At 47.1% G+C, this 22,098-nt stretch overlaps 1 protein-coding gene across 4 annotated transcripts in view; it reads right to left on the reverse strand.

The window, feature by feature from the left end:
- The window catches only part of EXOC2 (exocyst complex component 2), a 1,143,674-nt gene that overhangs the window by 873,883 nt on the left and 247,693 nt on the right, over positions 1-22,098 (reverse strand). For all 4 annotated transcript variants that reach the window (XM_086965054.1, XM_086965056.1, XM_086965057.1 and 1 more), the window contains one exon: positions 3,416-3,529. In XM_086965054.1, coding sequence (XP_086821180.1) covers positions 3,416-3,529 — 114 coding nt within the window. The remainder of the gene's footprint in view (positions 1-3,415; positions 3,530-22,098) is intronic.

Below are 22,098 nucleotides of genomic sequence, written 5' to 3' on the forward strand. Positions count from 1 at the left end.
GTTTACAATGCGGGAATTGTAACAGCATAATAAGAGGCAATCAAATAACCCATCCTATGAAGGGCAACAAAATCAGACTGAAAGTCAATGCAACTTGTGACAGTTCTAATTTGATATATATGCTAAAATGCCCATGCGGCAAGACATATGTTGGAAAGACAGAACGTAAAATCAAGACTAGACTCAATGAACATAAGTCAAACATACGTACGAAAAACTTAAAATCTACAATAGCCACCCATTTTTTAGAAGCCAATCACAACATTTCTCAACTCCAATATGTGGTACTTGAAACAGTGGATAAAATCGAAGGCAGAGACAATAATCGATTTCTCCTACAAAGAGAGAACCATTGGATTTATTTACTAAATTCGAGCAAGCCTTATGGCCTCAATGAACACATTGAATTTCTGTGTTACCTTTAATCCTATATCCTGATACAACTATTTGACATCACGTTTTTGTATTCCAAAGTATGTATGGCAGATCTGTTCAGATTTTTGTTTTGTTTAGACACGTATTTTTGTTTAGACACGCATTTTGTGTGATGTATTATATTTGTTTTTAGATATGACTCTATTAGTTTTCAAACACGGCTGCATCATTGTGTCTGACTCTAGCACCCTGTTTGCAATGTTTACAACTCACACCACCCACCGTAGATTGGTGGGAATCCGACCACGTGATCGGAACCTTTAGCGTATTAAATAACGCTTCACACTCTATCACAGTCCTCATTTTGTTAAATACACTGCAATTGGCTGCCACCTTTTCAGATGGTTTTCGCGCCAGACGCTAAGGAGAACCCGTTCAGAAACATTGCATGAACGCGAGTCGCGTACGATAAGTAAGCAATAATTTTCCCCCCAGTCCACTTATCCATATTATTTATTATTAGCATAAGGCAACAAGTTTCCCATTTTCATTCTTTCAGCATCCTGTGTAACAGAGAGCAACGAGAATAACACGTGAGACCCTTTAATGTTGTTTTCTGTTTTTTTCTGCATGCACGCACTCTAAGGGAGAGCACAAAGCCTTTCTTTCGTTGGTTCCATTATTATGACATTTATTGCGTTTGACGTTTTGGAAATATGTAATGCATTAGATTCATAGATTTTTTTTCGTCTTGCTTCTAGCTATTGTCCCGGATGAAGGGCAGACAGCCCGAAATGCATTGGACTGTAATATGTGTTATCATGACTTGAAACATCGCTCAATGAACTTGATATTTGAAATGAAAGGATGTTTTTGAAATCTGATTTGATGAATACAATATAAGAATTCAAACGTTACATGGAACTTTATTTGAATTGATTTAAATTGTTCTCAGAGTGGAGCGCCGAGGGATGCTTCTAATTCACGTTGGAGGCACTTTCTTTTGTTAGTAAACTGGTCGTCCTTGACAAGAGACGCCACCTGGGCTGCAAACCTCATACATGTTAATACCTTACATATACTTGGCTTTGACCTTAATATTGAACTTTGCTGTGCGACTACCCATCATTTCAGCTTTTCGTAGGAGACATCCTGCTAAACCAGGGCCCTGACTTTGCCTTCCATGTGGGGGGGATGTACTGTCACGATCGCGCTGTGGACTACGTTTCCCGGCAAGACGCGGTGGGGGAACTACCGCTCCCATGCTCCTTTGCGGTTCTCGCGAGACTTGATCGCGGAAACATAAGGAGGAAGATGTCTAGTGCTCAGTGTCGGGAATTCCTCCGGTCCGAGCTGTCGTCTGTGGTTGCTGTTCATAGTTGGGGTGCGGTAAGTGTGCTTGCACCAGAATCTCGTTACTGCAGTGGTACTTTCCCGATTTGGCTCGTGTTAGCTTTCCAGCTTTTGGCACTTCTGTTCTAGGATCTTCTGGGGTAACTCAACTCCAGCACTGTAAGGATTTGACCCGGTCAGTGTTGTCGACCGACGGAGAAGTGGATGATTAGTAATCCACGGATATCTTTTGTTTACAAGAGGATTGGCTTTATTTACTTTCATTTAACTGGAGTGATTGACAGAAGGTTCTTGACTTCATAGAAGGGATCTTTCGGATCGTTCCTCAAACATTGATTGTCTCTGTGTGTGATGAATACAGAAGCGACTTCTTTTGCAGTACCATTTATAGGAGATAGATGTGATTTATTGAGCATGATGTTTAACCCTATTGTCTCTGTCTCCTTTACTTAACAGGGATTGATCAGGAGTGGTAGTCTTCTACTCTCGATCCTTGTGACGCATTGAAGGAGTGAGCTAGGGGTATGTTTATACTTCCTCCGATAATTGTGGCTATACTTACATGTATGCATATATGTGTTGAGGTTACATGTCCCTGTTGATTTTGTATTATTGCAGCAACATCTCCATATCATCTTCTACCATCTCCTACCTATCCTCTGAAGTATTATTTTACTTTACAGGTATTTAGAATTGCATAGGTGTATCATGAGAATTTACTGTGTGTAGAACGCATTCATAGTGGAGATATTCATGAGATTTGTTCTTGTTGTGTTTTCCAGATCTCCCTCCCTGCTGTCCCCTTCCTTTCCTTCCTGTTTCCTAAACCCCCCCACAACATCCCTCACTTAATCCGTCCAATGTGCTGTGCCATTACGGTATTCCAGACATTGGATAGATTGAGAGGTGGAACATAATCTTCAAACCGATCCCGTGGACATCAGACATAACAATAACGATTCCACATCAAAACAGACCAAATAATGTTTTTCTACATTACCAAGTACTTCTATTAAAATGTTTAGGACATGTTTGGTGTCTTGTGTGTATGATGGAACCTCACCAACCATAGGTCTTAAAAAACACTTTATTTATGCCATGGGTCTGAATAAACCAGCATCTATGATATGCTGGAGTCTGATTTTACTACGTCTCTCCTTAACTTGGTTTCTTACAAACTAGTCAGGAAGAGGAGTATTTTTATTCTAAAGCACAGAGGTGAATTTAGAAAATGTTACTGTAAATAAACCCATAGTACATTTACTATCATGAAGAATGCCCACATTTTGACCTTTTGAATTTGAACAGCGCAATTTGAACTGCGTAATTTTATGCACAGCCCATTAAATCACTGTGCCTCATTTATACTGTTAGCCAACATTGTGAGCATTTATTTACCAACAACTATCTAAATTAACTTTGGTGTTCCCAGTGGATGAACTCTGCCTGTTTATGCTTTCTCTTGTGTGTAAGGTGGGAAGTAAGGTGTCAATCAAGGAGCTCATAGTGTACATTATAAATCCTGTGACATTACAATAAAAATTTCATTCTAAGAAAAACTCAAATAAAATTATGAAAATACATGCATGGGAGTAAAATAACATGGAACTTACAAACATCAAAAGCAGTAGGTTTATTTATTTTTAAACAGCATGAACTTAAGTTGTTACAACAAAATTTGACTAACCTTGTTGAGGAGTGATTTTCTATCAGGTACCAAGTAGCAGAGAAATTTTCACTGGTAAAATCTCCACTCATTCCATGAAACAGGGTTTCTAAATCTTTCTGTGGAACCTTTCCCCTGCAAAAAAGAAAAAAAAATGTTTACGTTATTTTGTAATTTCCATTTTTAAAAAACAGAAAGGTTCCTCTATACCAAGGAAGTTTACGCATCACAAAGAGGCCACATATACTGTAGATCCTAGGTTTACTTAAATAAATAAGCTGAATAGTTCTTCAATATCAGTTGCTCCCGGGAGGTAGCTAATAGGGGGTTGAAAACACCGACACGATGGTTGAAATTAAAATGTGGAAAATATGTTATTCTATGCTTAGAGCCCGTCTGTTTCATCATGGCAATGCCAATCCAATCCAGGAAAATGTAATCAAATGGCTCCTGGATGGAAGGCCTTAACTGTCATGCAGAGTCTCTTTGAAGGGATAAGCACACTTACATAAATATACCTTATGAAACATACAACACATGGACGAGGATCTATAAAGCGAATGCGACTTGTTAAGTTTAAACAGAAAGGAAAATGTTCAGACTACTACATCTCTGCCTTTTTTATCATCTAAAACCTCTTCATGTAATGGCTGCAATGTGCAATGTTTACCTTTAATTGCCAGAATGCCAATTATCTTTACTTGTGATACTCCACGTAGTAAGTTAGTTCAATAATAATCCTAGAACATAGATGCAAGCAGCACAGTTCAAAAAGACTATCATAAACCCCTAACAATACTCCAATCTAAGACTGCCTCCTAAAATTAACATTAGATAGAGTTATGTACAAGTGAAAAACAGTGCAGAAGCATTTACCAGTAACATAAACAGCCTACCCAAACAACATATTTTACACAACAACTACCACACATTCAACAAAGTATAGATATTTTATTTAGGTTGATATCAGTCTAGCCACACCATCACTAAATACTACGACACAGCAGTACGGGTCAAGTCAGGAGATTGATAGTGGAGCTCTGCACAGCACACAATCCCTCCAGATAATTCACACACAAGCTAAATAATCCAGTAAGAAAGTAAGCAGCTGCCCAGATCTCAGCCTACACCCAACCCAACCTATAACATATTAAAGTAACAACAAATATCTTCACACTAACTACAGCTTACTACAACTCTCAGACTCTGCGTTTTAATGGAATCTGCAAAACATAGCAATAGGTTATTGAACTGAATGGCCATACAAGGCAATACCAATTGCAGAAAGCAAGTCTAATAATTCAGAACATAACATAACGTAACATAACATGGATAGTGAACATACTTTCTGTCCCTACCATCATTTATCAATTGTATAACATTTGGCAATGTATAGTCCTATTTTTAAAAATTCTGGATTGTAACAGAATGTTGTTCTTTAGTAACAAAGGTTCAGAAGTTTGTGATGGAAGGCAAGATAAATGGATCTGAAAGTAACAAATCTTTTGTATCATAAAACAAAGTATATTTCTATAACAAGCACAATACAGTCCTACGGTGTGCTGTTCTGCAACAACGGTTACTCAATACCATCAACTGCTACGCAATACTTCCTACATTCAAGTTCTGCACAGGAAAAGCAAGCGGAGAATATTAGATCAGTCTTGGATATTAAACTGCAAATATGCTCGCTCTCCCTCACAAAAAACAACAAAAGTAGAATCCAGCTACCCCTCAAAAATTGTCTGTAGAAAGGGAAACAGAAGCGCTCACTTGTTAAAGTTGAAAACATGAACATGTGAGTGTGGAAACATGACAATTAATATTTAGTAAATGAATGGAAAGGGGCGACCATTCGGTCCCCCCGAACGTATGGTGGAGTACCCCGATCCCCCCGGGAAGCCATCTTGGGCGGGAGGCGAGTCTCGGCTGGTATGCCCGAAGCGGCGTAGCCGGGGCGCGCCTTTTCCCGCCCTGGAGTGGGTTGTCCTAGACACTGACGCGGCCGGCCACGCCCCCGGAGGCAGGCGGAGGCGGGTTTACGCCCGCCCAAAGACGGATAAAAGGAGCAACAAGCCAAGAAAGCATCCTCTTGTTCCTGTGCTCTGAAGCTGCACCTCCCGCTGCACGTGAGCTCGAGACGGAACGAAGAGCCAATTTTGAGCGTTGTAATTTTGTTCTTGTTCTTTCAGATATCTTCGTTGGAGAATGCCGGGCAAGAAGGTCGGAAAGCGGGTCGGGACCGATCAGATGCTCCGCATGCTCATAAAGGAGGTAGCCGATCTGAAGAAGCAGATGGCGGTAAAGAACAGGGAGGGAGGACCGAAGCGAATCTTCGGACCAGCATTGCCAGGAGTAGTCCCTAGCGGGAGAAGCAAGAGGTCCAAGAGGGGGGCACCTGGGGGGGAGGCCCCGGTTCCCGATACACCGATAGAGGAGCCAACCCCGGTTCCGAAGGAGGTTTCCCCCGTGAACGGGGAAGATATGCCTCCCGAGTTGGCGGCACAACTGGCAGCGTGGTTGGGAAAAGATAGTGAGGGCACCACGGCTGACGACGCCAGGGCAGTAATGAGACAACTGCGGGAATCTAGAGAGGCCACGAAGGCACCATCTTCTGTTCCCCCACAGGTTCCGGTGGGTGAGACCGCAGCGGGCACGAGTTCGGCAGCAATTACAGCACCTAGTTCAGGTAAGCGGCTACTGCCGATTGCGGGGGAGGGGTCTGTACCCTCACGAAGGGAGAAAGTGGCCCAGCATGTTCCACTTGAAATTAAGGAAAAGATTTGGGCCGATAAGTATGTGAATATGTTTTCTTTGCTTACTGACCATTACGAGATGGAGCATGTGAATGGCCAAAAAGAGCTTATGCATCCGAGTGTTTGGCGCGCAAAAATGGCCGCCTTTAAGGTCGACGAAAACATAGGTACTTGGGGCAGAGCGTTTGGCATTTTTACCTTCATTATGGCTGAGTGAAGGCCTGAGTTGTTGACGGAGTTGCCTATTTACCAGACACGTATCATGGAGTATTCTCTAGCGTACGAGGGCAATCAGTGGTTTTGTTATGACAATATTTTTCGGAAGGCTAAGGAGCACGACCCAGCTCTAACATGGGATTGTTATGACTCCATTTCTTGGCAAAAAATGGAGAATTCAGGCATGTTAAAAGTACCATTGTCGGGGAGTAACGGGGGTGAGTCTTCCCGCCAATCCTCTGGGACGCCCTTTCGGACGGGTGCAGGTAACGAGCACCACTCGAAGTCGAGTGGCAACGCAGGTAAAAGGGGGATTTGTTGGAATTTTAACAGGGGAAAATGTACGAGGCCCCAGGGGTCATGCAAGTTTAGACATGAATGTGGGGGGTGTGGACAGTCTTCCCATCCTGAGACCATGTGCAGAGCCAAAACGGGTGATAACGGTGGTAGGGGAAGCGCCAAACAGGTCTAAAATAGTCCGAGGGGCGCCTTTACCTACCCTGATTGATACCATGGCAATGATTCCTTGGCTCAACGAATACCCGGATCATGTCTCCGCTGGGGTGTTGCGAGACGGGTTTTCATATGGTTTCCGCATTCCAGTGGGGGATTTTCGGGGTGAAGCAAGTTGTAAGAACCAACTGTCGGTCCTGCAGCATACGGCGGTGGTACAGGTAAAGATTGGGAAAGAGGTGACTCGAGGGCGTGTTGCCGATCCATTCGATTTTCCACTGGTTGCTAACTTTGTTTGTTCCCCATTAGGGGTAGTCCCCAAGAAGGACCCGGGTGAGTTTAGGCTAATACATAACTTGTCAGCCCCACGAGGTCTTTCCGTGAATGATGCAATAGACCCGGAAGTGTGTTCGGTGCGGTACGCATCTTTCGATGAGGCCGTCGCCATGTTGAATCGCTTGGGGCCCGGGGCGCTAATGGCAAAATCAGACATCGAGTCAGCGTTCCGGTTGCTCCCGGTACACCCAGACGATCAGCGTCTTCTTGGTTTCATGTTTCAGGGTCGCTATTACATGGATAGATGTATGCCAATGGGATGCTCTATATCTTGTGCTTATTTTGAAAAGTTCAGCTGTTTTCTACAATGGGTATTCACGAGAAAGACGGGTTTTCAGCATGTTATGCATTATCTCGATGACTTTCTGTTCCTGGGGGCAGCCGGAGATCCAGAATGTGGACAGGCTTTAAAGGAATTTTGTGTTCTAATGAATCATTTTGGTGTGCCATTGGCACCAGGTAAGACTGTGGGTCCCTCGACTTCACTCGAGTTTCTGGGGATCGAGCTCGACTCGGTGGAAGGTTGTTTTCGGTTACCCAAAGAAAAAGTGTTAAAATTCAGGGCATCACTTGAAACTTGTATTCGAGAGTCTAAGGTAAACCTGCATCAATTGCAACAAACGGTGGGCCAGTTGAATTTTGCCCTCAGAGTAATACCAATGGCCCGCCCCTTTTCCCGCTCGATTGCACAAGCCATGGTCGGCCTTAAGGAGGGACATCACCGCACAAGGCTTTCGGCAGAGATTCGCCAGGACATGCGCATTTGGTTGGCATTCCTGGCGGATTTCAATGGTCGAATTGTCTGGAACAAGCCGGCGGTGTCTTCGCTGGGGCTGTGGACAGATTCGGCGGGGAGTATAGGTTTTGGCGCCATATTCGGTACGCAATGGTCGGCTCAGAAATGGCCGTCATGGTGGCACGAGTGCGGGCTGACGAGTAACATTGCCTTCCTCGAGCTCTTCCCTATTTTGGTGGCCCTGAAAACATGGCCTGAGGGGTTCCGAGATCACTCTGTGGTATTCTGGTCTGATAACATGACCGTGGTTGAGTGTATCAATAGTCAGGCAGCACGTTGTAAATGGATTCTGAGACTGCTTAAAGAAATTGTATTGTTGGGTATGCAGTTGAATGTGCTCTTTAGGGCGCGACATGTCCCGGGGGTGCTGAACCAAGCGGCTGATGCGCTTTCTCGTTTCCGTATGCAGGCCTTCTGGGGTTTTCTGCCCACAGCGGACCCGGTGGCGGCACCCTTTCCCGAAGCTCTCTGGTCTCTCGGTGCCCCGAACTACAAAACCTCGTGGGAGAGAGTTTAGCACCCAGGACAAGGAAGGCATATGAAGGGGCGTTTCGTTCCTATTGGTCCTTTTTGGGTTCTGCTAGGTGGGAGCTTTGGGGCCAGGAAGAGCTTGTCGTAAAATTTTTGCTGTCTTTACATCAGGCAGGCAAATCAGTAGCTACGGCCCAGAGGCATCGGGCCGCCATTTCCTTTATGGCAAGGGCTCATGGGATCCAGGACCCGACAGCGTCTTTCGTGGTACAGAAAGCGCTACGTGGGTGGCAACGCCTGGAGGGTCGCAGAGTAGATGAGAGACACCCGATAGGTCTGGATAGATTGGCCCTGTTATTTTCTGTACTCCCTGCGACATGTTCATCCCAGTATGAAACAGTGTTATTCCGAGCCGCTTTTGCGCTGGCATTCCATGGGGCTATGCGGGTAAGCGAACTGGTGGCGAAGAACAAGCAGGATACGGTGGGGGGACTGTGCCGAGAGCACATCCAGGTTAAGGGGGAGACGATGACTGTCTCGTTTGTCAGATCCAAGACCGATCAGGGTGCGATTGGGGACTGCATAGTCATACATAGGATTCCCGGGTCTCCCATGTGCCCTGTTGTTCGCGTAGAGGAATATTTGGCGCAGAGGGTGGCATCATGGGGGGGGGCCTTGTTGAGACACGCTGACGCCACCCCACTGACGAGGTTTCAGTTCCAGCGGGTGCTTGCGATGTCAATTTCGGCCGCGGGCTTGAACCCCGGCGAGTTCCGGACCCATTCCTTTCGGATAGGTGCTGCTACTGAGGCTACAGCCAGGGGTCTGAGTGTGGAAAAAGTAAAACGTTTGGGGCGTTGGTCCTCGAATTGTTACAAAAGGTATGTGCGGTTGCACATGTTGTGAAGCTGTAATGATGTACTCACGCTTCTTGTTTTTGTTTGGTTTACAGTTTCGCAAGCTTACGAGGCGGGGCGGACTGTGCAGTCGACCCGACACCTGGGAACCAGCGGTCAGACATCACCGGCTGCGGAAAGAGAGGTGTGGGTCGTGGGCCACTCATACGTGAGGCGTGCCGCGGACGTATTCAAAGCAGGTGACATGATTCACATGGCTGGGGAATACGGGTACAGGGTGACCTTCTACGGAAGGGGCGGGCTCTGTATTGACCAGTTTCAATCCTTTTTCGAGGGTTTGTTAGGGCGGACAAGGTCACCGCCGTCTATAATCATAGTCCATCTTGGGGGCAACGATTTGGTGGCCACTGGTAGACGACTTCTTCTCGAGGCAATACTTTCCACAGTAAGTTGGTTGGCGAGAAGAGTTCCAGGGTGCACAATTGCATGGTCCCATATGATTCCACGGAAAGTGTGGCGGGGGGCGAATTCGGTTTCTGCTCTGAATCACTCAGTGAAGAAAGTAAATAACAAATTGGGTAGATTGTTTCGTTCAAGTACACTGCATTCTATTCCGCATGGTTGTATCAAGGGGGACAGTATGTATCTGGGAGATGGGGTCCATTTGTCCCGGGTGGGGAATGAGTTACTCATAGGAGACCTCATAGCTTGGCTAAAGAGTTTAAAACATGACCTTTAGGCAGGAGTTGTTGTGGGGGGTCCGGATAGCCGGTCAACTATCCGGCCTGTGGCGGTAAGGTCATGATCGGTGAGCAGTAATTGGAAGATCCCTATGGGGGGGAGTCACCCATTACGGATGGGAGCGCTCGGGGGAGGTGGCCATTGGCCCCTCAACGGGGAGGCGGTCCCTTCTAAGGATGGGCCGCCGAAAGGAAAAGAAAGGCGGTCAAGGCCCCTTCCTGGATAGGAGGGGCTACGGGCCCCTCCAGGTGAATTTCCCGGGGCCAGGACACCTGCGACGGCAGATGTGGTAAGTTGTGTGGGGTGGGGAGGGGGTTTACGCTACCTTCTAGACACCTCACACGAGTCCTCGGACCACCTTTAAATGGCGACGAGTTCATTGGGGCCCCCGTCAAGTCAAGGGAAATTGGTAGATGCACTTGAGGTACGCCTCTGTGCGGTCGCCCCTCCCAAGTGGGGGGGGTATTTCTGGTTAGGGATCTGACACCGGTTACGACCTTGCCGTTGGCCCTTAAAAGTTAGGATGTACAATTTCAAGTTAAATGTTTTGTAGGATGTTAGTTCGGCTAGGAGAACCTTTGTATTAGAAATATGTTAAGGTTAGCCAAACATCGTAATGTGGAAATGAAATTGTACATAATATGAAACTGTTATTTTAATGTTTTGATTTTGTTTCATATTTTAATAAATACGGCCGGGAGGGTCACTCCCTCCCGCCTTCCAAAAGTTCAGAACCGTTTCCGGTTTCCCATCCTTGGGGATTGTGTTGAGAGGGGGTGGCGGGTATCTCAGCCATATGACTATGCAGGACTCTTCCGTCAACCTGTGTTTACATAAACATTTTTATTTTGAAGAGCCAGTACAGGCTTTATAGCCCATGATTATAAATAAACCCTTCAAAACACGAATATTTAACAAACAGATGACTAAGTAGATCTACATTTTTGAGTAGGAACTGATCACACGAGTTTGTTATGATTTAATATCCAAAATCAATGACAATATCTGGGGAACTTAAAAGCAGTTTGAAAAGGGCTCTTAAAGAGACGTAAATCGGCAAGGACGAAGTGTGCAGTGAGTAACACAGAGTCCATCTGATCAAGCAAAACGGCAGCAAAGATTCATATTGTGCAGTATTTCAAGCGATTGGAGATGGAACCAAACAGATCTGTGGCACAGCAATAGTAGTTCATATTCAGTCTACATTAGATGTGGGATAGTCAGAGTTTCTTAAGACAGGAAAAATGAAAAAATGGGTCCTGAGCACAGACGTTTAATAAATGAAGAGACCCCTCCCTACTGAATGTTCGCCATCAGTAGGGGAGCAGGAGTAATAGTCAGTCTTCATAGGACTTCTTTACAAAACCCAGAGAAAGCATATATCCTCTATCTGTCCTAATTCGAAGATTGCGGCAGCTTTTCTAGCAACAGAATAAAACATACTATTTCTTCTGGCGTGAAGTTCAGTATTCGGATCAAATTTGTAGGTGGGGATGAAGCCAATGTGTCCTTCAATGAAATCTGAGAAAACATTCTTCAAATCACTTTGAATATTCAACTGCTCATATTTCAAGAGAGTTTGAATGACATTCTTCAATAAAAGTGCTTTCAACTCACTTGCATCTTAGTTGCATCAAACCTTTGTATTAGAAATATGTTAAGGTTAGCCAAACATCGTAATGTGGAAATGAAATTGTACATAATATGAAACTGTTATTTTAATGTTTTGATTTTGTTTCATATTTTAATAAATACGGCCGGGAGGGTCACTCCCTTCCGCCTTCCAAAAGTTCAGAACAGTTTCCGGTTTCCCATCCTTGGGGATTGTGTTGAGAGGGGGTGGCGGGTATCTCAGCCATATGACTATGCAGGACTCTTCCGTCAACCTGTGTTTACATAAACATTTTTATTTTGAAGAGCCAGTACAGGCTTTATAGCCCATGATTATAAATAAACCCTTCAAAACACGAATATTTAACAAACAGATGACTAAGTAGATCTACATTTTTGAGTAGGAACTGATCACATGAGTTTGTTATGATTTAATATCCAAAATCAATGACAATATCTGGGGAACTTAAAAGCAGTTTGAAAAGGGCTCTTAAAGAGACGTAAATCGGCAAGGACGAAGTGTGCAGTGAGTAACACAGAGTCCATCTGATCAAGCAAAACGGCAGCAAAGATTCATATTGTGCAGTATTTCAAGCGATTGGAGATGGAACCAAACAGATCTGTGGCACAGCAATAGTAGTTCATATTCAGTCTACATTAGATGTGGGATAGTCAGAGTTTCTTAAGACAGGAAAAATGAAAAAATGGGTCCTGAGCACAGACGTTTAATAAATGAAGAGACCCCTCCCTACTGAATGTTCTCCATCAGTAGGGGAGCAGGAGTAATAGTCAGTCTTCATAGGACTTATTTACAAAACCCAGAGAAAGCATTTATCCTCTATCTGTCCTAATTCGAAGATTGCGGCAGCTTTTCTAGCAACAGAATAAAACATACTATTTCTTCTGGCGTGAAGTTCAGTATTCGGATCAAATTTGTAGGTGGGGATGAAGCCAATGTGTCCTTCAATGAAATCTGAGAAAACATTCTTCAAATCACTTTGAATATTCAACTGCTCATATTTCAAGAGAGTTTGAATGACATTCTTCAATAAAAGTGCTTTCAACTCACTTGCATCTTAGTTGCATCAACCACACTAGAATCCCAGCGGTCAGTTTTCGGATCAAATTTGTAGGTGGGGCTGAAGCCAATGTGTCCTTCAATGAAATCTGAGAAAAAATTCTTCAAATCACGTTGAATATTCAACTGATCATATTTCAAGAGAGTTTGAATGTCACTCTTCAATATAAATGCTTTCACCTCACTTGCATCATATTTGCATAATCTGTAGTTCAGGTCTCCCAGCCAGACGACAACACTAGAATCCCAGTGGTCAGTTTTCGGATCACATTTGTAGGTGGGGATGAAGGCAATGTGTCCTTCAATGAAATCTGAGAAAAGATTCTTCAAATCACGTTGAATATTCAACTGATCATATGTCAAGAAAGTTTGAATGTCATTATTCAATATAAATGCTTTCACCTCACTTGCATCATATTTGCATAATCTGTAGTTCAGGTCTCCCAGTCAGATGACAACATTAGAATCCCAGTAAACAGAACAGATTGCTAGCCCTCCTACTTATTTAGTCTCGCTCTCGGCTTATGAGACAACAAACAAAAAACAAAGTCACTTTGTTTGTATGGGTAATTTTATTTAACCCTTTTACTCATTACTTTTGGTAAGATTTATCTATTTCATAGGCAAGAAGAACACTTTATATACACTTATACACAATACAAAACATTTATACATATTTACAACTACTATACAAATATCACATAAACAATGAATCAAACAGTTATCAACAAACTTCTTGTGTGAAAAATATATAGCAATTCCGTATTCACAAATAATTAATCTTTGCGAGATAATCAAACCGCTATTAGACCCATAAGGTTGAAAAAAAAAAAAAAAAAAAAAATGCGACAGAAATCAGAAATTAATTCACAGTTAATTCCAACAAAAATGACTGCACCCGTCAAGGGCAGATATTTTGGTGTGTCTGTCTGCCGTTTGCCGACGCGTTTCGAGTCTGTAAAAGATTACAGATTCTCCTCAGGGCTCTCTCAGTGTTTTCAATCTTTATGCAGAATGCGGTGGGCTCTCGTGGTTCAGTTGTACACGAGGGGCTGTACGCCGCAGAAAGTCAGTGAAATAGAACGTTTATTCTTCGTCGAGTGTGGCATTGGATGCTATATTAGGTCCTCTGTTTGCTCATTCTACCATTTCCGTGCGACCTAAATTTCTGGTGGTGAGCACGGGGCGCCGATCGCCATGCCGTTTGCTCGTTGTCTTAGTTTGAACCCAAATTCAATCGGTGGCGGGGACACGTGTTCCTCCCCGTTGTTTACAAACGCGCGGCTCACTCGCGCTTTCTTCTGCATAGGCGAACCAGGAAATGCAAACGCTGGAAGGCATGGCGATCGGCGCCCTGTGCTCACCACCAGAAATTTAGGTCGCACGGAAATGGTAGAATGAGCAAACAGAGGACCTAATATAGCATCCAATGCCACACTCGACGAAGAATAAACGTTCTATTTCACTGACTTTCTGCGGCGTACAGCCCCTCGTGTACAACTGAACCACGAGAGCCCACCGCATTCTGCATAAAGATTGAAAACACTGAGAGACCCCTGAGGAGAATCTGTAATCTTTTACAGACTCGAAACGCGTCGGCAAACGGCAGACAGACACACCAAAATATCTGCCCTTGACGGGTGCAGTCATTTTTGTTGGAATTAACTGTGAATTAATTTCTGATTTCTGTCGCATTTTTTTTTTTCAACCTTATGGGTCTAATAGCGGTTTGATTATCTCGCAAAGATTAATTATTTGTGAATACGGAATTGCTATATATTTTTCACACAAGAAGTTTGTTGATAACTGTTTGATTCATTGTTTATGTAATATTTGTATAGTAGTTGTAAATATGTATAAATGTTTTGTATTGTGTATAAGTGTATATAAAGTGTTCTTCTTGCCTATGAAATAGATAAATCTTACCAAAAATAATGAGTAAAAGGGTTAAATAAAATTACCCATACAAACAAAGTGACTTTGTTTTTTGTTTGTTGTCTCATAAGCCGAGAGCGAGACTAAATAAGTAGGAGGGCTAGCAATCTGTTCTGTTTACTGTTAAATTGGGTCCAGCTGCCCCCCGTCCCAGGACCAAACTCCGTTGTTTTACTAACATTAGAATCCCAGCGGTCAGTTTTCGGGTCAAATTTGTAGGTGGGGATGAAGCCAATGTGTCCTTCAATGAAATCTGAGAAAACATTCTTCAAATCACGTTGAATATTCAACTATCATATTTCAAGAGAGTTTGAATGTCATTCTTCAATATAAGTGCTTTCACCTCACTTGCATCATATTTGCATAATCAGATGACAGATGACAACACTAGAATCCCAGCGGTCAGTTTTCGGATCAGATTTGTAGGTGGGGATGAAACCAATGTGTCCTTCAATGAAATCTGAGAAAACATTCTTCAAATCACGTTGAAAATTCAACTGATCATATTTCAAGAGAGTTTGAATGTCATTCTTCGGATCAAATTTGTAGGTGGGGATGAAGCCAATGCGTCGAATCCAGAACCGCTCCGATGAAGGCGAGCTTCTGAGAGGGACTCAGGTACGACTTCGGCACGTTGATGGAGAACCACAGCATATGCAGGAGGTCGGCTGTAGTCTGGAGGTGGGAGACGACTGCCTGGGGCGAGCCCGCCTTCAACAACCAGTTGTCGCGATAGGGGAAGACTGGAACCCCTGATCTGCGCAGATGAGCTGCAACCACCGCCATCAGTTTTGTGAACACCGCTGGGCCACTAAAGGCTGAAGGGGAGCACGGCAAACTGAAAGTGCTCTTGTCCTACCGTGAACATCAGGTAATGTTGGTGTATGAAATTATGCGTCCTGCAAGTCCAACGCTACCATCCAGTCTCCAGGGTCGAGGGCAGCCAAGTCCTGAGCCCGAGTCAACATCTTAAACTTCTCCTTCCGGAGGAAGCAGTGGACGTTCCTGAGGTCCAAGATGGGGCACAGGCCCCCTTTCTCTGTCTTGGGAACCAGAAAGTAATGGGAATAACAACCAAGTCCTACTTTTGGCACAGGCTCGATTGCCCCCTTGGCCACGAGGTCCGTGACTTCCTGATGGAGAAGCGCAAAATGGTCCCTCAACATGCGGTGGAACTGAGGTGGCATGGCTGGAGAGGCAGTCTCGAAGGGGAGGGAGTAGCCTCTTTGGACGATTTGCAGCACCTACCTGTCCGAGGTGATGGCGAATCCTGCGGCCCACGGGCGTGGGGTGCACTCCAAAGCTCGGACTAGGAAGGCTTTGAGGCGGATGCTGCGGGAGCAGAGGTGGACTGATCCGCACGCTGGCCTCCCTGTCCCACCGTGGCGGGAACCACGCCCGCAGCCGCGCTGATGTTGGTTCTGTGTAAGCTTCTGGCTGAACAAATGTGTCAGGGCGCCCCTTCCATGGCCACGAAAGGAACGAAAAGCAGACGTGGCCGGGCGCGTGGTGGAGAGACCTAAGGACTTGGCCGTAGCCCGGGAGACCTTAAAACGCTCCAGCGCACTATCTACCTTATCGCCAAACAGGCGAGTACCATTAAAAAGGGCATATCCATAAGAGTACTTTGAACATCCCCAGAGAAACCAGGCGTGGCAACGGAGGGCCACTGCCGTGGAAATTGCCCTAACCAGTGAGTCTGCAGTGTCCAGTCCACACCTGATGGTGAACTTTGCTGCCTCTTTCCTCTCTGCCACAGCCTGGTAAAGAACTGTCCGAACCTCCTCCGGACACTGAGGCAGCACTTGCGCAACCGTGTCCCACCCAGCGTGGGAATAGCGGCCCAAGAGGCATGCAGTGTCCACCGACCGCAGCCCTAAGCTGGCAGATGAAAACAATTTCTTGCCGAACTGTTCCACCTTCTTGGATTCCTTATCCAGTGGAGAGGTAGAAAATGTGCTTTGGGAAGTGGAGGCCTGGATGACCAGGTTCTCCAGGGTTGGGTGAGTGGACAGAAAAGCAGAGTCACCCAGAGCTGGGCGGTGGCGCCTGGCCACATTCTTAACCACAGGAAATCCAGTGGATAGACCAGTCTAGACCAGTTGCCCATCAAGACGTCAGTGAGGGCCTCATTGAACGGCAGCAGGGGCTCCAAAGAGCTTGCCGCCGGCTGAAGCACTTCAGTGAGATTAGTCTTGAGGGTCGCTGTAGGCAGGTCAAGGTCAAGGGCCTCAGCTGCTCTACGGAGGACCACAGTGTATGAGGTGCCCTCCTCCATAGCCATAGCAGGAGGAGAAAGAAAACCAGGGTTAAAGGAGAGGTCAAGGCCACCGGCATCCTCTAGCTCTTCGGTCACTTCCTGTTCCGACCCGCACTGCCATGCGAGAGGGTCCTCAGACCCTTCCCAGTCGTCCCCTTCTTCCACTGCTCGTGGAACAGGTTGCGGAGATGGGGGAGGGACAGGGGAATACAAATTGTCGAACAGCGCCGGTCCGGCTCCGTGTCCCAATTAGGGTCCCAACCTGGGGCAAAATTGTCAGGAAACCCGGGCAAAGGCGGTGGCGGAATGAACGGAACCCACTGCGCTGCCGGAATCGGAGCCACGGGCGGCGCCGGGCTCGGCGGCGGAGGTCCCTGCGGCGGCACCAGGGCCAGAGTCGGCGGCAACGGAGGGTTCTCTATGGGGACCGTGGGGCCCAAAGGCGCGCCGACGGGAGCCCGAGGCCTGAAGAGGCGGTCCAGAAAATCTTGCACCTGGGCAGGAGTCGCTGACGGATCCGGATAAGGTGGGTATGCCGCGGGACTCACAGGCTCCGGAGGAGCTGCGGGGTGGTACCCCCGACCCCCTCATCAGCTTCCGGAGACCGGCAGGGGGACGTCGGAGAGTGGATACGCTTCTTCGACTTCTTCTTATGACATCTCTTACCCGATTTAGAGTGTGAAGACTTCGACCCCGAGGAGCGATGATGATGATGGCTCCGCGATCGGTCCCTCGATCGACCCCTGGACCTCGGATAGCGCAGAGAGGACTGCCGGGCCTCCAAAAGCTTACGGGACCACTCCCGTAAGGCCTTCGGAGCCATGGACAGACAGTCGGAAAATAACCGGGAGTCATGATTGCGCTCCAGACAGTAGAGACAGATGCCATGGGGGTCGCCATCGGCATCATACGGCGATAGGCCCTGCAGGATTTAAACCCAGGCATCCCTACGTGGCACCAGGAGTCAAAGGACTCAAAAAAATGAAGACAAAAGTCTCAAAAGTATAGTCAAAAAGTGACTAGGGTACGTGCTCTAACCGGATCTGCGCTTGTTGGTGCAGAAAAAGAAAGAACTGACGTCAGAGCGCATGGGTGGCGCCTAAGTATTCTTCATGACGTCATCTTTGTGCCTACGACGCCAGCGACAGACACGGAGCCGCACAACGCCACCTAAGATGCGCTGGGGTACTGCTGCCGAAAAATTTCCGGATCCAGTTTGACACCTGAGAAGGAATCTATAACTAACATGTCTCTTTCAGATGTTGAATATAGTGATATAGAGTAAAGTGGTGCAGAGCAGACTGATGCAGTGCCATAGAATAAAGTGGTATACAGTAGAGTGGTGTTGAGTAGAGTGTCGTGGAGTGCAGTGGCATAGGGCAGAGTTCAGTGGCATAGAGTAGACTTCAGTGGCGTTGAGTACAGGGTGGGGGGGAGAGAAATTAAACAAAATGGAATGGGGGGTGGAAGGGAATAGAAGCTACAGTGACCGGGATATAGGACAGAGGCTGAAAACACAAGTACTCATTTAGAGTACTTGAACACAAAGAAAAATGTATCTCCAAAAACATGAGCAGTGGATGGACACAAACAAGTACTTCCCTCTAGAGGAGGGCCGAACATAAGAAGAGGACATGACCCACCCAAGTCATGACAAATGGGAGCGATGCTCAAGCTAACAAATGGCTGCAGGCCCACTGTATGTAAGCAGAAGTCTCAGATAGGTTTTCACCTAGAGAGTGCATGCACTCTCTAACAAAGAGCTCCTAGAACTGCAGGATAGAGGGTCAGCAAACTCTTACAATGTGTATAGTGGAAGGGACTCGAGCTGTGTCTTACAAACAGGGTGTATACAGCACTGAGCACAGGACTGAGTGAATGGTCTCCCCCCCCCCCCCCCCCCCCCCCCCCCGAGTCCATTTGTGATGTGGCCAGTACACCTAGGCATTTCCTAAACTCGGTACCCTTGCCACCAGCAACACTATTGGGATGTTTCCATAAACGTACATGTGTGTTTGTGGACGTTTCTTTCCAAACATTTGCGTTTTCACCACTTTGAGATGTGCTCGTCTCCACTGCAAGTAAAATGTTTTAAGGGGATGTGGCCATTCAGCTATAGTGGTCGACCTCGACCCTGGGGAAGTGGGCGAGAAGGTCGGCAGGGACACAACATCCTGTGATTCTGGGCAAATCACTTCATCTCCCTGTGCCTAAGAAAATGAATGTGTCCATCTGTAAAACAGCTGGTGCTCATGTAAAGCGCTTCGATACCCTCAGGTCGAGTTTGCTCTATATAAAACAACCCCCCCACACATAAGAAAACACCCTTCCTTATCTGAAAAACTTTTTTGCAAATCATAACTCACAGATAAGTGTGGATCCGCTAACCCATTCAAAAATCGCTTAGTAGCTACTGAAGCACAATTGTTCAGCTTGTCGGAGCCAATCAGATGGCCAGCTTAGATTCAAATTTCTATTTAAGAAACAGTTCAAACGATCTTAATTCTTTATTTTGTTTGAAACTGCTGGAATAACTTTGATCAAACCAAAAAAGACTTGGGTCACCAGTAAGGCAGAAAGGTTGTTGCAAGTTCAGACTATACTTTTGGGGTGATGGAGAAACAAATAAAATGAACTCCCAATGTCATTCATGTTGAGTGACATGCATTGTTATAAATAGGTACACTTGAAACATGCAAACCTGTAGTTGCATTATTTTCTGCATGATTATGGGTTTACTGCTCTATGTCGTGCATTCCACTACATGCAGCATTATTTGCAGGGTTATTTTTTTGCAGGTTTTTTAAAAATGTTTCTAGCTCAAACGGATCAAAAGTTACTGAATAAAAAAATACAGGTGTGCTGAACAGCAGCGGGCTCTTTGCAAAAGTTAACTGGCCACTTTCAGTTGCTAAGTGTTGCAGTCAAGCGGTTAAACTGTTGCAGTACTACTGTGTGCTAAAATGACAAAATAAACCAATGTTTCTTTTGCACAACTTTCTTACCACATAATTTGATCCTCTACTTCAGAATGATGATTCTGGTGACCACTCACAGTGCTACTTCTCACATAAAAATAAGGGTTAAATTGCTTTCTATCACTGCACACCCAAGGTCTCTTAACTCCTTTCACCATATGTGATGTAGGGCTTCTCCTAGAATACTGTTTATGGATCACTAAGGGTCTTATCACAATAAGAACCCCAGGGGAGACATGGTCCCAAACTCCACAGACATAGCCCTGCAAGTGTGCACAGTCGCTCACTGCTCCTGCCTCTGCCTCTGCAGCGATCTCTGCCCCCCACCTTTGAAATGCAGGTAGCTTGCAGCCAACACAGTGAAAAGTGGGCTGATGGCCGGATGGTCAGTCTTTCACTAATGCACTGGTCCCAGTAGAAGCGTGGGTCTGTGACTGCACGGAGAACAGCGCATTCACTGTGATAGTGTGCACTGACATCTCTGCACAACCAGTGAAAGTTGGTTTGCGGGGCAGACCATTGCTGTGTAATACGGGCCCAGGTTCTTCAAGGCCAGGCATTCAGATCTGCTCTTCATTTAAAATGCGAGAAGTGTAGCCTTTATTAAACCTGCGTCCAAAAATACTAAGAAACGGATGCTAGACAGAATCAGCTTGCTATCAACAACAATTAATGCTTGAATGGGGGCGTGTCTTGAGCGCCACCGATTATGGACGCCTGATCCCTGAGCTCCGCGCCGATCTCGGCGATTATCCTGGATCTCGAACTCCCCCGGCGGCGATCACAGCCCTGTGTGGCGCCCCGGAACTGAAGGGCACCCGAGCAGCGTTTGGGTGCGACAGGGAGATCCCGGCGTGGTGAGTGAGGCGGAAGTCAGGACCCAGACCAGGGGGACCGGCCATTTTGCCCACGGCCTGCAGAAACTTTCCATTCCCCGGCCTTGAGTGACGGAGAGGCCGTAGAGGAGATTGGAGTGGCGGATGCAATGGGAAGGAGGCGTTGGGGCGAGGAGTGGGCCCCACCCACGCATCAGGCGGGCGCCCTGAGTGAGGCGGCGCCCGTGGTTACCCGGTGATAGCGGGAGTGGAGGCTGGCAGGACTTCAACTGTGGAGCCCGGCGGTCTGTGCCGCGGCCTGGGACGGGCCCAACGCTCCTGATCTGCGGTGGCGGTGCGATCCGCGGCCGGGAGCGGTGCCTTGATAGGGATTTGTCCGGCACCGACCAGCACGCGGAGTGGGACCTATCGCGGGCTTGTAAGGCTGGTGACCTGCGGGAGGAACCTGGATTGGGCGGACAGCTGAGGTGCTCAAGGCGGTGAGAAGCGCGCCACGCAACAGGTGAAGCCGCGATAGTGGACTGCCATTTTGGTGCTTGGCGGCTGGTGCTCCCGAGCTGTGGGCTGGATTCTGGAGAGGGCGCTTTGCCCGGAGACTGGCTATAGTGCAGGCGGGTGGGATCCTGATCACGGCCGGAGGCCGCCCCGGGTGACCGGTGGGGACGGGCTGAAGTTTGGAGGGACCTGGCAAAACTTCAGTGGTGGTGCTGAGATGACGTGCTCGCCGCAGGGACCCTCAACAGTGGACGCCGTGTCGTGCCTTCACATCCTGCTGACTGCGGAGGGGGACGGCCTGGGTCCGCGGCGGGCCTACCTCGAATGCGGAGGACTTCAGTGGGATTATCCTGTGTGTGCCGGGGCCCCACGGGACGGGACGCCAGCTTGCTTCCTTGGCGCGAGGGAGCTGTGTCGCACGCCTGGGACGGACCTGGTTGGAGGGTGATGCGACTGGCAGGAGGTGCCCCCACCAGATCGATGAGCGACCGCGGAGACTGAGGCGATGCCATTGAGAGGGGAGCTGGCCTCTAAAACATTCTGCGCAGGAGGCCGGTGTGACCTCGGTACTGGTAGACCGACCAGGCAGCCGTGACGGGGTGCAAGGAGCGCGGCCCTTACATCAGCCAAAAGCGCCTAGAGGAATTGGGCATCTGTGGTCGGAGCGGACGACGAGGCCTAGGGAGGCACCATGGGGAAGCCGCGGAAGGCACCGGGAATGGCACCGGCCGACCAAGCGGAAGAATTGCCGGAGACCCAGGAACAGGGCTCAACCGGGGGCACGAGCGCAGGGCTGCTACAGCAGCAGATGGACCAGATCCTGAAGGCCATAACAGACACGAGGGATGCGTTGCGCCAAGACATTGCGCAGGTGTCGACGGGCCT

This window comes from Lissotriton vulgaris, chromosome 4_1 (assembly GCF_964263255.1).
Source record: "Lissotriton vulgaris chromosome 4_1, aLisVul1.2, whole genome shotgun sequence".
Taxonomy (NCBI): Eukaryota; Metazoa; Chordata; class Amphibia; order Caudata; family Salamandridae; genus Lissotriton; species Lissotriton vulgaris.